Genomic DNA, 15,524 nt, shown 5'->3' with positions numbered 1-15,524 from the left:
GCACCAGAATGTTCAGAGCAGCAATCTTTTTATTTTATATAAAACCCAATGCATTTCGGGCTATGGTCCAGCCCTTCGTCAGGGGTAGCTGAAAACGGACAATTAATGCTATGAAACACTAAGTGGGTAAACTGAGAATACATCAAGCTTAGCGAGGCAATGGGTGGAGCAGGATGTGGTTTAAAAACGTAACTTTGCACGTGTGGGAGATTCAGTTATCGGCAGCGCGCAGGGCGAGCTGTAAGAGATGAGAAAATGAGCAGGTACGATAGGCACGAGAATGGGATTGCTTTTTAATGCTATGAAACACTAAGTGGGTAAAAGACTAACGCGTATTGTACTAGCGAGCAAGCAAAGTAAAATAATTGTAGTGTTGGACAAGCGAATAGCGATCAAGCGTCTGCTAAATAGTATTTTTTTTAATGTAACCGTTTAATGTTGAGCTTTTAACATGATGCTAAACAGGTTTTTGAGCACACGGTAATTTAAACTCCCCGTTGATAAAAAAGATATCTCAAGGTGATGTAAGCAAGGTTAAATTTGTTTATGCACGCAATGCAGGATATGGATGAGAATGCGCCTCACATATTTATGCAGCATTGATTTATGTAGTATCTGACTAACATTGGGTATGAGATCGCTTGTATTGAAAATGTTTTTTTTAAAAAGGCTGTAAATATTATTGATACTATTCTAAAATAATGTAACATTTAAAATTGTCCGTTTTCAGCTACCCCTGACGAAGGGCTGGACCATAGCCCGAAATGCATTGGGTTTTATATAAAATAAAAAGATTGCTGCTCTGAACATTCTGGTGCACTAAGATCTTATTTTCAAAAGAGGTCCGGATGGGCACATTGAAATACGAGAAGTTACTTAAATGCAGTACGAGAACTTTGTGGATTGGACAAAAGTGATAACAATATAACGTAAAAACAAAAAAACAAAAAAAGATGAACAATGTATAAAATGTGAAGTGGTAAAATGGTTTGAAATGAAGTTGGATTTGATATCCTCATGAGCAGTGCACCTGGGAGTGGAGTGTGTTCATACACGCTCCCCACATGTTTATGCTTAACTAGTGTATTCAGGCTTGCACAATCCCAGGGACGCACGCATTTGTAGAAATCTCTTGGCTGTAAGAAAATGGATTAAAATCGATTAAATAACGGAGTGCGGACCACCAATAATGTTTAAACTGATGCAGACGCCAAATTCTATTCCAGCACTTCTTCCTCGTTTGGAGAAGAAATATAGGGCGCCCCAGGGTTCTCCAGCTTGCTTGGTAGCGCAGCCCAAACCCGATTCTGTGACCACCCAGGCCGCAGGAAACTGTCTTCTCCAATTACTGCTCCTCCTGACCGCGAGGGACGTCGTCTCGATGCCATTGGCAAAACAATTTTCACTATGGCTTCTACCACCGTGAGGGCTTCGAATTCTCTGGCCATTCTGGGGCGCTACGACCACCAGATGCGGTCGGATATGTCTTCTTTTATCAACCTCATCCCTGAGCCCTCCAGAGAAGAGGCTCTCAAGATTCTTCAGGAGAGAGAGAGCGTCATCAGAGATTATCGACTGCTCTGTGGAAATTGCGTGCACTGGTTTTCGTCAGCTGGTGTGGGCAGCTGTTTTACGTCAGGGCTGGCTTTGTTCAACCTCTTTTCGCCAGGAGGTTCAGGCGAAAATACTCAACATGCCCTATGACGGCGAATCACTTTTTGGCCAGCATGTGGACGATGCACTACAAACAATAAAAAAGGACACCGAAACGGCTCGTGCATTAGGCCCTTTGCAGTTTCGCAAACAGCCTTTTCGTGGTGCGCTCGGGCGCGGTACCTCCTCTTCTTTTCGCGGCGGATCCAACCAGTACCGCTCCTACGGCCAAGGAAATCAACGATATTCCTCCCAATCACAGCAGTCCTAACGGCAGCAGTCTACCAAGTCATACAGAGGTTTGTCTTCCTACAGAGGCTCCGCTTCTAAGAAGCAATGACTTGCCTTCCCCGCTCAAAGTTGGAGGTCGAATCTCCCTGTTCTATTCCAATTGGTCTTCAATCACCTCGGACCGTTGGGTGCCGGACATTGTATCAAAAGGCCATGCTTTGGAGTTCGTCAAGTTCCCTCCAACCACACCACCAACTTGTCCACCTCCAGCTCACCTCAGGGAGCTCTTTCGACAAATTTGACTCATGATTCAGAAAGGTGCCATCGAAGTGGTTCCCAAGTCTCAGAAGGGGATGGGATTCTATTCCCGGTTTTTCCTCGTCCTCAAGAAGTCTGGCGAATGGCGTCCGATCCTCGACTTATGAGCACTGAACAAGTACCTGAAGTGCAATTCTTCCGCATGTTCACACTCGCAGAAGTTCTCAGTTTTCTCTCGAAGGACGATTTCATAACCACCATCGATCTACAGGACGCTTATTTCCACGTGCCGATACTTCCAAGACATCGGAAGTACTTGCGCTTCCGGGTAGGGCGCAGAGACTTTCAATTCAAGGTTCTGCCTTTCCTCGTTCGCTCCGCCCCTCGCGTCTTCAGGAAAGTCCTGGCCCCGGTGGTGGCATATCTACATTTGAATGGAGTTCAAATTTTTCCCTACCTGGACAACTGTCTCATCAAGTCGCAATCTCATCATCAGGCGTTTCTGGACACTCGATTCTGTCAGACTCTATTCCACTCCCTCGGTCTCTCCATCAACACCGAGAACTCTCAGGTCGATCCAGCTCCATACAGGACCTTTCTTAGGGCCACTCTGGATACTTCACTGTCAAAGGCATTCATGTCTCACGAAAGTCAACTGCGAATTCTACGCCTAGTGGCTCTCATCCGTTCAAAAGGGTCTGTTTGTGTATTGAAGTCTTTTCTTGGGATGGCGTCCTGCTGCATCTCCCTGATCCCAAATTGCAGGCTCAAGAGTCGCTCAATTCAGGAGCAACTGGACAAACAGTGGCGTCAGGTCACTGGTTCTTTCAACGATCTGGTCCTGGTGACCGCTCGGATGAGATCCGCTCTCCAATGGTGGGCTCAACCGTCAAATCTGGCCGCCCGCACTTCTTTCCTAACCTTTGCTCCGGAGCTCGTCCTTACCACGGATGCCTCCCTGGAAGGTTGGGGTGCACATCTTCAGGAGCTATCCATAAAGGGCAAGTGGACCCTGTCTCAACGTTCCTGGCACATCAACAGACTGGAACTAATGACCATTTTCCTGACGCTCAAGTCTTTCCATCTTCTCCTGCAGGGAGAGTCAGTGCTCATTCAAACCGACAATACTACCAGTATGCACTATGTAAACAAGCAGGGCGGCACCAAGTCACCACTCCTTTCTCAGCTGGCACATAGCATCTGGGACTGGGCACTCCGTCGCCAAATCACTCTGACAGCGGTACACCTACCAGGCATCTCCAACATCCTAGCGGACTCCCTCAGCAGGTCCGAGTCCTCCACCCATAAGTGGGAGTTGCATCAGCCGACTCTGGACTTCATCTTTCGGCTGTGGGGTCGCCCGGACTTGGATCTTTTTGCGAGCCCTGTGAACCGGAAATGCCAGTCTTATGCAAGTTGGCTTCCCCATCAAGGGTCGTGCGGGAAAGCCCTTTTGATGGATTGGTGCAATCTGTTCGCCTACGCTATTCCGCTGGTTCCTCGAGTGTTGTGGAAGATGCGGAGACAGCCATGCCACATTCTCCTGATCGCTCCCAGATGGCCTCAACAAGCTTGGTTCTCGGAACTGCTGCTTCTCTCACAGTGCAAACCCATCCTCCTTCGTCCTCAAGCGAATCTCCTCACAATGGACAAGGGTCAGGTCTGTCATCCGGACCCCTCCTCTCTCAAATTATCTGCCTGGAACCTGAACACCTTGAATTTGCCCACTTGAACATTTCGCCAGCATGTAGAGAGGTTCTGGCCAATGCGAGAGCTCCGTCCACTGTAAAGACTTACAAGCTAAAGTGGAAAAGGTTCTGTCACTGGTGTGCATCTGCCAACATCCATCCCTTGCACTCCTCTCCTGCTCAGCTTCTGCCGTTTTTTCTCCAGATGGCTCAATCAGGACTTTCCCACTCCACTTTGAAAGTCTTCCTAGCGGCAATCTCTCATTTCCGGCAGGATGGTTCTTGCTCTTTCTACTCTTCCCGAGTCATTCGGCAGTTCTTCAAGGGGCTGTTCAGGATGTTCCCGCCTATCCGGCGTCGTACTCCTACCTGGCATCTCAATGTCGTTTTGACGCAATTGATGAAGGCGCCTTTTGAGCTAATCCACAAAGCGGATTTGAAATTTTTGACCTGGAAGGTGGCTCTTCTTCTTGCTTTGACCTCCTCACGTCGCGTGAGTGATATCCACGTCTTTACCATTCAGCCTCCTTTCCTTCAATTCAAATCGGACTGTGTTGTACTACGCACCAACCCGGCATTTATGCCTAAGGTGCCAACTGATTTTCACCTCAATGAACCAGTGTTCTTAAAGACTTTCTTTGCTAATCCCCAATCTCCAGCGGAGCAGCGTTCGCATTCTTTGGACGTTAAAAGATGCCTTAAATTCTACATCGTAGGTCTGATCAACTGTTTGTTGCTTATGGACACATGCGTAAGGGGCGTGCTGTTACCAAGCCAACTATTGCACATTGGATTTCTTCCACTATTTCCTTCTGTCATCAGAAGGCTGGCAAGCCTCTTCAGTCTACAGTGAGGGCTCATTCCACCAGGGCGATGTCATCCTCTACTGCCCTGTTTGCTGGTGTGCCGATTCATCAAATATGTCGAGCAGCCACATGGTCCAGCAGGCATACTTTCACGAAGCACTACTGCCTTGAGACGATCAACAAAGCTGATACAGCAGTGGGCCAAGTGGTGCTACGTAATCTTTTTTAAATAAGGTGAGCCTCTTACCTTCCCTCCGCCTCTACAGTCTTTTTACTATTATTGGTCTGACAGTTTGTCATTTCATTGCATTTTCATGCTAATGCACTGCTATTTTGTCTTGCGGCCAGCTATTACTGCTTACTATTCTATTCAAACATGTGAATCTATGAAAGACTCCCCAATACTGGAGAAGAACAATTGTTATTTACCTATAAACGGTGGTTCTCCAGTATTGGTGTCTTTCATAGATTCACATGCGACCCACCCACCTCCCCTCAGAGGCTCGCTTCTCCTCCTAGACTCTTTTGTCACTCTTGTGCTACTGAGCCTCTGAGGAGAAGGTTGTAGAGGGGTGCCGGCACCTGATTGGCTGTAGTTTGGACTAACATAATGACATGTATATGCTATAAATGTTTTCTTGTCTTCTATGTATTCCTATGTGTTAATGATAACCTTAGTACTTATAAGTATTTATGGTTTTGGAATTGATGTAATTATGTTTTTATATACATAAATCATTGGTTTATTGCTATTTTATTTACCGTGGGGCTCCCACTTCGACGACGGGGAATATTCAAGCATGTGAATCTATGAATGACACCAATACTGCAGTACCACCGTTTACAGGTAAGTAACAATTGTTCTTTCCTTCCATCTAACAGGTTTCTAATTCATATTTAGGCGTATAATTGACAACTGAGTTGGAGTATCCAAGTTTCCAAAGTACTCCCTAAATGTTAAAGTGTTAGCAACGCAATCAAATACTTTGTTCGTAAACTGTGCACTTCATATAGCAATCATATTCACTTACTGCAAGCACCAGCAGCAACTGCTTTTCAACTCACAAAACTCCACTCAAGTTTGTACCTAGGTGCCCATGGCAGAGGAAGACCAACAAACAGTGGCATGAGCGAAATAGCTGGAACATTGCAAGTCTGTATCTGTTTGGCTTAGAAATTGCACAGTGCAGCCTGAAAGGATCAATCGTCATCACTGCTCTATTGAGAATTAAATCTACAGAATCAACATTCATTCAACTTGATTAGCTTTGCCATATCAACGACCTTTCAGTTCACTTAGACCAAGTCTACCAATCGTGAATGGCCCTGGTGGGTCATGTACCTATCCTCTTCGGTCTCTTTTTCCTTCATTAATAGAGCTATTTAAAACTGCCTACTTTGTCCCAATTATTAACGCTCACCAGTTTGTGGGTTATTCTAAATCTAAGTGCTTTGGTTGCTGCATGAAAAAATGTCTAGAAGCAAAGAAGTTCACTTAAAGACCTTTATGTAAGTTTTTGGCAGGTGACCTCCCTGGAGCTACATATTACATATGTAGTCCTAAGGTAGCTTCTCCCTGATTGCAGCTTACACTAGAGCTCCTAGTCTGTGCTAAATCAGGACAAAAGCCAAATATATAAACGACAAAACTCCATCATCAAAGCAGACCAGAGAAGTCAACACAGATCCATTTTGGGTGAGAGGTTACAATTCAAAGGAATACATTAAGGAAATAAGGTTTCAGCAATCATAAGAGCTATATTAAAAGTTTGTTTTCTAGGTGCAATAAATAATGTGCTACTTTCCTTATTTGTGTTTTGTAAATGCTTTTACATACACAAAACTGAATCCACAAGTTTGTCCAGGCTGCTTGTAATGTATGTGAGCAGAACCTTGCTAAATATATCTCATATTTGTCTTGCTATACAGGCTGTGCCTTACTCCAGGGATTACAAACGAAAATATGAATATTTCAGAAAGAAGTTAAAGAAAACGGTAAGTGAATATCTGGCTAAAAAGCGCTTTCAGTCAAACAGAGCACGTGCCTTTCGCACATTGTGCCCTATACGTCATTCAGTTGATAATATATTTTTAGTACACTTATTTTCTACTATTCGCAAACTGTTGCTTCTGTTTCCATAGTGCTACAAGGGAACACTATTATCCAAAACTGGATACAGAGCTTTCGGTTGTGGTGCTGCACATTTGTGTGTCTTTATGCTCTTTTACATTGTTATGGTTCCTGTGGAGTAGAACCAAAATTAAATATATTATTTAGCTGTATTCATGTGTACTGACCGGATAATGAACAATGTTTATTTGTTTGTGCATAACACACAGAATGCATTGTATTACCAGAAATTCTAAAATGTAGTAAAGTTATTAGTGTGGGCATGGCCTTGCAAGATGACCAACAAAACACTCTAAAGAGAAACTCCTAGGCAATGCTGCTTTAAAAGTACGTAATATCACCTATTATAGAAAAAAGAGTTGACTGTGACTTTGTAACTACCTACAACACTGCACTTCAACAACACTATGGCTTAATGGAACTGGGTACAGCCCACCATTATGCTCAACAGAATACTGGTGATAGTGAGAAAATGGTCGACCGAGCCATTGTCAAATAATGGGACCAAAGTAAGGTTGGACCAAGATGAGCAGAGGTAGACGGTGCTGCAAGACCTGCCTGAAGAGTGGTGAGCTGCATCAAATGATTTCTAGTTCATTTCTTCCCCTCCCTGTAATGTGGAAGGGTGGACCAGGTGTGGGCAGGCCTTGAGGGTCCAGCTGCGCCAGAGCTTATTGGAGCACCAAGAGTCACTTTAGGCCCAACAGACTCCTAGTGATAGCAAGGGATCGTTAGGTTGAGTCATCGTCCGACACACATGGGGAAGGGACCATGGCTCCTTACTGTGAGGCCCAAGATAGAAGAGCAAAGGCTTGAGTGATGAGCTGCATCAAAGGATCATGAATCAGACAAGGCTAGTCCCTGGAAAGGTGCTCGGCACAGGGGCTCTGAGGAGATCTCAGAGGTAAGTGTTGCAGGGCTCAGCAGATGCTCTTACTGCATTGGAGCTGTCCTTCATCAGGGATTGAGCTTCAGACAGAATAATGAACCATGGGAGGTCACAAGACTGGATGCAGGGGGTTCACCTGCGCCCAATGAGAGAGCCTGAAACTAGCAATGCCAAGATCAACTTTTGTGTCATGGATTTGTGGACGGTGTGGGAGGGCCTGGTGTAGCTGCACAGCCTTTGTGCCTAGTATTGGCAAGTTATTGTTACAAAGAGTGCCCGCTCATTGTTTGCCTGCCCCAGGGCTTTAAAAACATTTCCTACACACCATGCATAAGAAGGAAGGTTGGCTGTTGGACCCAGCCTCGCCGAATTACAATCTGCACTAATACATTGGATACTGCTTGCAGTCGCAGTAGCAATACATTAAAAAATATTTTGGTGTGGCGCAAGTGACCTGCCCATTATAACTGACAGAGAGACTAGCTACTGGAAGTGATAGTTTCAAGCAGTTGACCACCTGTGCTGGTATACCTTTTGTTTAAGCACACATAACCCTCTCAGAATGCAGAAATACAAAATTGCCAAACTTGCTCAAACTAATTCCATTACCCATATGCAACCCCGCCAATACACGCCTCAAAGGGCAGACAAGTAATTCACCCTGAACTAACTTAAATGATCAATCTAGTGAGCCCATGATGCCTGATCTACTTCTAGTCAGACAAAACCCAAGGAGAGTGCTAGAAAACAAAATTGATGCAGTTAAGATTGAGGTGACCTTTGGCGTACTTAATTAGGAAAAGTAGTCGAATAAGTCCAAACAACCAAAAAGGATGTCAAAGGTTTGCAAAGAGAGGTGAGCATTGTGAGAAGTTGGCCTGATATATAATGTTCACTATTCTAGTGAGCACTCTGTATCAGTCCAAACAACCCTTATTGATGATTGGTTGTAAGTCAACCTTATAGACCAGCTATCCTAGTAGCATGGATACGAGCAGTCTAAGGCTAAGACTCTAGAGGGCGTGTTAAGCCAACTGTTTTACCATCACATTACCCCTTGAACACCAAGTGAAAGGACACCACACAAGTTGTTATCAAAAATAAAGTGTATTTATTTATAACAAGACTACCCTGGCTCTTTATGAGACAGGGAGCTAAGCACACAACAAAACTCTTAAAGAAATACCTAAAGTCGCACAATTTACACAAATGCCCGAGGGGCACGAAAAACCATATACACAAGAAGTGGAATGCGAAGTTACTAGCAGGTAATTAATACTTTTCTAGACTGTAGAAACGCTAGGCCTACAATGCTGAACCCTTGGATTAGAAGCAGGAGGCCTAGGGACGCCGTGTGCAGAGTGGGAACTCTCACGCGTAATGCGGGAACAAGTCTATGGATACTAGCACTTCACAAAGTTACTGTTCTCGGGCGAACCCGACTAGGTGGGTCGAAAACAAGGGTGGATCCGAACACTTAGGGTGTTGGACTATGCTGGAGCACCGGAGTACTCAGTTTACCTAGCCCAGGGGCTGCGGCTGCATAGGGTTCAAGTTGCGTCGGAAACCCTCGTTGAAGATCCAGGAGCCTGAAGGAAGAAGTTGCTGGCAGGCGGCCAGTGAAGGAGTTCGTGGTGATCCAAGCCTGGATCAGGGAAGAAGAAACCTGTAAGCAGAGGGGACCAAGTTCTGAATCACTAGCCAGTGATTTAGGTGGGCACCAGGATGGCACCGGACGAAGTCACCTCAGCCAGGTGAGTGGGCGCTGCTGGGCTCTGCAGTCTCTCGGACCAGGAGGCGTTGTCGGCGACCAGGATGGAGGTGCGGGCTGTCCCACGAAGGTACTTGCTGTCGACGTCGCTGGACCCAGGATTGGGCAACAAGTCTTGGCAAATGCAAGGCTCACGTGGTGGACCTAAAATGGCGTCTTGAGTGGACCAGGAGGGTCCAGGGTGCTTCTCTGAAGAAGGGAAGCAAGGGCCAGTCTGGAGCAACCAGACCAGCGGTGTTTGTCGTTAGAGTTCGTCGTCAGAGGGCCACTAGCCAACGGGCAAGTGACCTGGACAACGCGGTGAGCAGCAAAAAGCAGAAGGGCCCCACGCAGATCTCGTGGATGCAGGGGAGCTGAACTTCGGTGCTGGAGCTGCTCAGGGTCGGGGCTTCTCTTACCCCAAAGCACTCAGTCGAGGGTCACTCGGTGGTCGTGCTGGACAAGCGTCGTGCAGTTCTGAAGAATGCCGGTCCCTCGAGGTCTCGTCGCACCCACGGATCACAGCTGGGCTGATGATGTAGGTTGAGGTCAGAGGTGCCAGGGAAGCTGGTTCTCGTCGTGCTGGAGCAGTCTTGATCCGGAGGAGAGACTGGCAACAAACCGCGATGCTTGGTTGGTGCCTGCTGCTGCAGGGTGACTACTCCTTAGTCACAAGGGAGAAATCTTGGGGAGAGTCTTGAGTTCTTCGTGTAGAAGGTCGGTTCAGGATTCAAAGATTGATCTAATTTGGAAGGGGGCCAGTTCCTACCTTTATCCTGCAAAAAGGGGCTGGCACGCGACTAAGTCCTGCCCTATGGGTGGGACTAGGAGGGGGGTGGTTACACCCCTCTCCTTTGGCGGGCTTTCCCCAGATCAGGGGCTGGAGTGCCCCTGGAACTGGTTCCAGCCGGCCTATGCACAGTGAGCACCGGGGTGCCACTTGCAGTCACCTTCCTCTAAAGCCCTGCCTACCTAGGATACACAAAATCCTGTCTGGGACGGTGCTGGCACCGCCCCGGGCAGGAAACCCTTTGTCCTTGCCTCCTGGGCTGGGAGGACTCCCAGCAGCAGGAGGGCAGACTTGTGTCTCGGTGGCAGCATCCATTTTGTGGAGCTAAGGCTCTGTCTGACTTTAACCGGGGTTACAGGTTACATACATGTCGTGTCCCTCTAGAAGGGTGGAATGCTAACCCCGTCGCCAGAATTGGCGAGGGGTTAGTATTCCAATTCGTATGACACCTTACTCGACATGTTTTGATAAAGCGATACCAGAGTTGGCATATAACCGCGAGGATTATAATGCACTTAAGAGCATATGGTATGCGATATCATGGGAACGGCTAAGGGATGGATCCCGAAAGCCGCAGACAGGCTCAGCTCATGCCAGAGCACTATCTCACACGATTCCAAGCACTCTGCCTTCAGGATTGTCAAGGCCTGCCATAGGAGTGACTGATAGGAGATCTGTGTGTCCATTTAGGTTTAGATATAGGAATACTATATCTACAGCAGAGGGTGAGTACACCACTTTGCCCCAGCTGTCAAGCAGCCAGTTGTGTCAGATTTGGATGGCCAGCCAGGGGTGGCATAATACAGGCTGCAGCCCCTGGTAGGCCCTGGGTACACCTATGCCCTGGGCACCTAAGGTACACTGTACAGGGACTGATAAGGTGACTCAGTATCCAATTAGATATGTACCTAAGGTACATGGAATCCATTTTACAGAGAGAGCAGTAGGCCTGGGGTCCTGAATAGCAGGGCCCCAGGTCAACTAAGTCAGAAAACCAGCAAAACACCAGGCAAAAAGTTGGGGGCAACCATAGTCAGGGATCTACCTTCCTACAAGCATCTTAAAAGAAATGGTGGCGACATTGACAATGTTAATAAAAATTGTGGAAAACAAATTATAGGATGCACAGGGCTGCTCCAGAAGGAATAATCTGAGATTTATAGGATTTTCTGAAAGGACCGAAGGAATGTCAACAAACTCATTCCTTGACAACTGGATCATGGAAGTTCTTAAACCCCAGGCTCTCTCATCAATGATTACAGTAGAAAGAGCCCAGAGAGCACTGGTTCCCAACACCCCCTCTAGGAACATCTACAATGAAGCTCATAGCTAGATTCCTAAACTATAACAACAGACATTGTATAGGACATTTGACAAACTAGCGACTTCCATTTCCACTTCCATTTTTAGAATCCTATATCTGAAAGAGACACGTTAGTATTAGATTCCTTACCTTAGAATATCCCCAGGCGTGAGACTGGATCCGGAAATTTTTGCGTAGCAGTACCCTTGCGCATCGGTAGGCGTCGTCTGCGGCTCCGCGTCCGTCGTGGGCGCCATGATGACGTCGTCGGAGTACTTAGACGCCGCCTCCGCGTGCTGACGTCAGTTCTTCTTTTTTCCGCGCCAGCAAGCGCAGATCTGGAAAAAGCAGTAACCATAGTCATTTTTTGACTAACTTTTTGATCACTTTTGATTGTTCTCGAAGTCTTTCGACTCCGACGGTGCCGTAGGGATGCCCGGCTTTAAGCACTGCGATGATTGCGACCGCCTGATGTCGGTCACGGATCCTCACCGCGTGTGTTTATCTTGTCTCGGCGTCGACCACGACGACAAGGCCTGCTCCGACTGCCGGGCCCTCTCTTCGAAAGCCAGACGGGAGCGGTCCTGCAGGCGGCTTGAAATCCGGCAGTCGGTCCCGTGCCGCGAGAGGTCCCGATCCCATGGGAGGTCGAGGGACAGGTCGCGGGCTCGGAGCCACCACAGTTCCGAGAGTAGGCCGCACTCCTCCGGGTCGAAGTCGTCGTCAGGTAAGCGGCACAAGAAGTCCAAGCGGCGTCATCGCTCTTCGGACTCCCCCCGACGCTCGCACGATGCGGCCGGGGGTTCGGGTGACACCACCCACGCGGCTCCGACGGAGTCGCGGGCGCCGCGTCCAGCCCCATACCCTACGGTCCCTGGGCTCAACGCGACGCCGGAGGAGGTCGAGCGCTTCCTCATGGCCATGAGGAAACTCTCTCCTCCGACGGGCTCCGCGGCGCCTTCGGGCCCAGCGGACCCGTCTGGGACCCCTAGCGGGTCGGGGGGATCTGCCCGACGCCGTCGGGTGCTACGGCCCCGGCGCCGCCGACGCCTTCGGGCCCGGCGCCGCAGGTACCCGTAATCCCGACGCCGCCGGCGCCTTAGGGCCCGGCGCCGAGGGGTTCAGTTGTTGCAGCGTCGCCGGCGCCTTCGGGCCAGACGCCGCTGGACCTCCTTCGGGATCTGGTTCGTCGCCGGTGGACCTTACGACCTCCCCGGCGTCGGACCCTCCGGTGTCGCCTCCGGAGCCGTCCTCGGGCGGCGCCGTCCCCGGTTCCACCTTCGTTCCTGTTCCGGCGCCGGGACGGCCCCGATGGGCGCCAATCCAGACATCGTTTGGAGAGTTTTACTTCTATGAACAGGCCCCATTAGTTGAGAACCCTGAGTTTCAGGAGATGGGTGATGAGGACTGGGAGGGGTCTGAGGACCCTCTGACCAGAGAGTGTCAGTCTCACGAGGACTGGACAGGAGACCTTGGGGAGGCCAGTGGCCTGGACACCTCTCCAGACACTGGTTTTGTCTCCCCTCCTACCGTGGCTTCGGAGGAGGGGGCAACATATGGTGTGGTGCTGATGAGGGCTGCCAAGGCCTTGGGCCTTGAGCTCCCCGTCGCGGCCGTGAGGACTAACCTCCTCACTGAGGTCCTTAAACCGCAGTCAAGCTCGGCCGAGCCTCTGCTGCCCTTTAATGAGGCCTTGACCGACGTTCTTCTGGGCACTTGGTCCAAGCCCGCTAAGGGTTCGCCCGTAGATAGGAACGTGGCCAGACGCCACCGCCCAGCCCCGGGCGACCCATGTTTCCTGTCCTCCCACCCTACCCCCGAGAGCCTGGTCATCCAGGCCTCCAATTCCCAGACCGCATTCCCGTCGGCCCCGCCGGACAGGGAATCCAAGAGGTATGACCAGTATGGGAAGAAGATCTTCTCATCCCTTAATCTGGGCCTGCGGTCTTCCAACACCGCCTGCCTCTTGGGACGTTACACCCACTCTGTGTGGGATAAGGTCGCGGAGGTGCTGCCAGAGTGTCCGTTGGAGGTACGGGCCAAACTCGGCCAAGCCCTTGTGGAGGGCCGGGATGCAGCCAAGTATTCCATCATGTGTGGGCTGGATACCACCGACTCGCTAGGTAGAGCGATGGCAACGACTGTGGCGGTCAGACGCCACGCCTGGCTGAGGTCTGCCAACTTCTTGGCAGATGTCCAGAACACACTCATGGACATGCCGTTCGATGGCCGTCGCCTCTTTGGCGACAAGGCAGACCATGCGCTTGAGCGCTTTAAGGACTCCAGGGCTACGGCCAAGTCCTTGGGCCTCTCGGGCCAGCGCCAGCAATCGGCTGCCTTTCACTCCTTTCGTGGCCACGGAAGGGGTGCGCCCACACGCGCCGCCAGCCACGCTCCGCAGGGCAATACCCAACGCGGTGGCGGCCGTGGGAACCGCCGTCCGGGCGGTCGGGGGCAGGGGCGAGGTCAGTCCACACCTTTCCCCGCAGCATCCGCCTCAAAACCCTCCTAGTCCGTGCTTTCAGGCCCATGTGACGCCAGTGGGGGGCAGGGTTCGCCATCACCACCTCCACTGGTGCACTGTCACATCGGACAGGTGGGTGCTGCAAATCGTCCGAAGGGGCTACTCCCTCCCCTTCGAGGCGACTCCTCCAGCCATGCCACCGCAGAACCACCGTGTATCGGGGGATCATTTGTGACTTCTGCAGGAGGAAGTTATGGCCCTCTTGGCCAAGGGGGCCATCGAGCGCGTTCCTGGGCCAGAAGTAGGGTGTGGTTGCTGCTCCCACTACTTTCTGGTAACCAAGAAGGGCAAAGGGGGCCTACGCCCTATCTTGGACCTAAGGAACGTCAACGGCTTCCTCCGGAAGGAGAAGTTCAAGATGCTGACACTGGCTCAGGTCCTGGCTGCCCTGGACCCAGGAGACTGGATGGTAGCGTTGGACTTGCAGGACGCTTACTTTCATATCCCCGTCCTGCCTGGCCACCGGCGCTACCTGCGGTTCATGGTTGGCCACGAGCACTTTCAATTTACCGTGCTCCCCTTCGGCCTCACCAGCGCCCCACGGGTGTTCACAAAGGTGATGGCGGTGGTCGCAGCTCATCTGCGCAGGTTAGGGGTTTCAGTCTTCCCCCTACCTTGACGACTGGTTGTTGAAGGCGGGCTCGCCCCAGACAGTCGTCAGCCACCTCCAGACGACGGCAGACCTCCTGCACCAGCTGGGGTTCTCCATCAATGTGCCGAAGTCACACCTGTGCCCCTCTCAGAAGCTCCTCTTCATCGGAGCAGTTCTGGACTCGGCGCGGTTTCGGGTTTATCCGCCCGAACAGCGGGTCCGGGATATTCAGGCTCTGATTCCCATCTTTCAGCCGTTACCCTGGGTTTCGGTCAGGTTGACGCTGCGGCTTCTGGGGCTGATGGCCTCCTGCATCCTACTGGTGCATCACGCCAGGTGGCGGATGCGGGCTCTGCAGTGGGACCTGAAGTTTCAGTGGGCCCAGCATCAGGGCAACCTATCCGACCAGGTCCTGATCTCGGAGGGCACTGCGAGACAGCTGCAGTGGTGGCTTACGGACCGCGATTGGGTCAGCGGCAGATCCCTCTCCCTTCCCCAACCGGAGCACGTAGTTGTGACGGACGCGTCCCTCCAGGGCTGGGGAGGCCACATGGGAGAGGCGGAGATCAGAGGCCTCTGGTCTCCGGCGGAGACCCGGCTCCACATCAACCTGTTGGAGCTCCGGGCGATTCGTCTGGCACTGAAGGCATTACTCCCCTCTGTCTGGGGGAGTGTAGTTCAGGTATTCACGGACAACACCACCGCCATGTGGTACTGCAACAAACAAGGCGGGGTGGGGTCGTGGATCCTTTGTCAAGAGGCTCTTCGCCTTTGGCAATGGCTGGAACGCCAGGGCGTGACCCTGGTGGCTCAACACCTGGCAGGTACTCTGAACGCCAGGGCGGACGAGCTCAGTCGTCGGTGCATGATGGATCACGAATGGCGTCTGAACTCGGACGTGGCGCAAGG

The 15,524-nt window shown here is 50.6% G+C and overlaps 1 protein-coding gene across 4 annotated transcripts in view; it reads left to right on the top strand.

Annotated features, from left to right (window-relative positions):
- NEDD4 (NEDD4 E3 ubiquitin protein ligase) overlaps positions 1 to 15,524 on the top strand; it is a 2,078,892-nt gene that overhangs the window by 1,409,859 nt on the left and 653,509 nt on the right. For all 4 annotated transcript variants that reach the window (XM_078684873.1, XM_078684874.1, XM_078684872.1 and 1 more), the window contains one exon: positions 6,566 to 6,631. In XM_078684873.1, coding sequence (XP_078540999.1) covers positions 6,566 to 6,631 — 66 coding nt within the window. The remainder of the gene's footprint in view (positions 1 to 6,565; positions 6,632 to 15,524) is intronic.

This window comes from Lissotriton helveticus, chromosome 3_2 (assembly GCF_964261635.1).
Source record: "Lissotriton helveticus chromosome 3_2, aLisHel1.1, whole genome shotgun sequence".
Lineage (NCBI taxonomy): Eukaryota > Metazoa > Chordata > Amphibia > Caudata > Salamandridae > Lissotriton > Lissotriton helveticus.
Note: the sequence above shows the minus strand (reverse complement) of the source record. Positions and strands in the feature narration are given on the sequence as shown.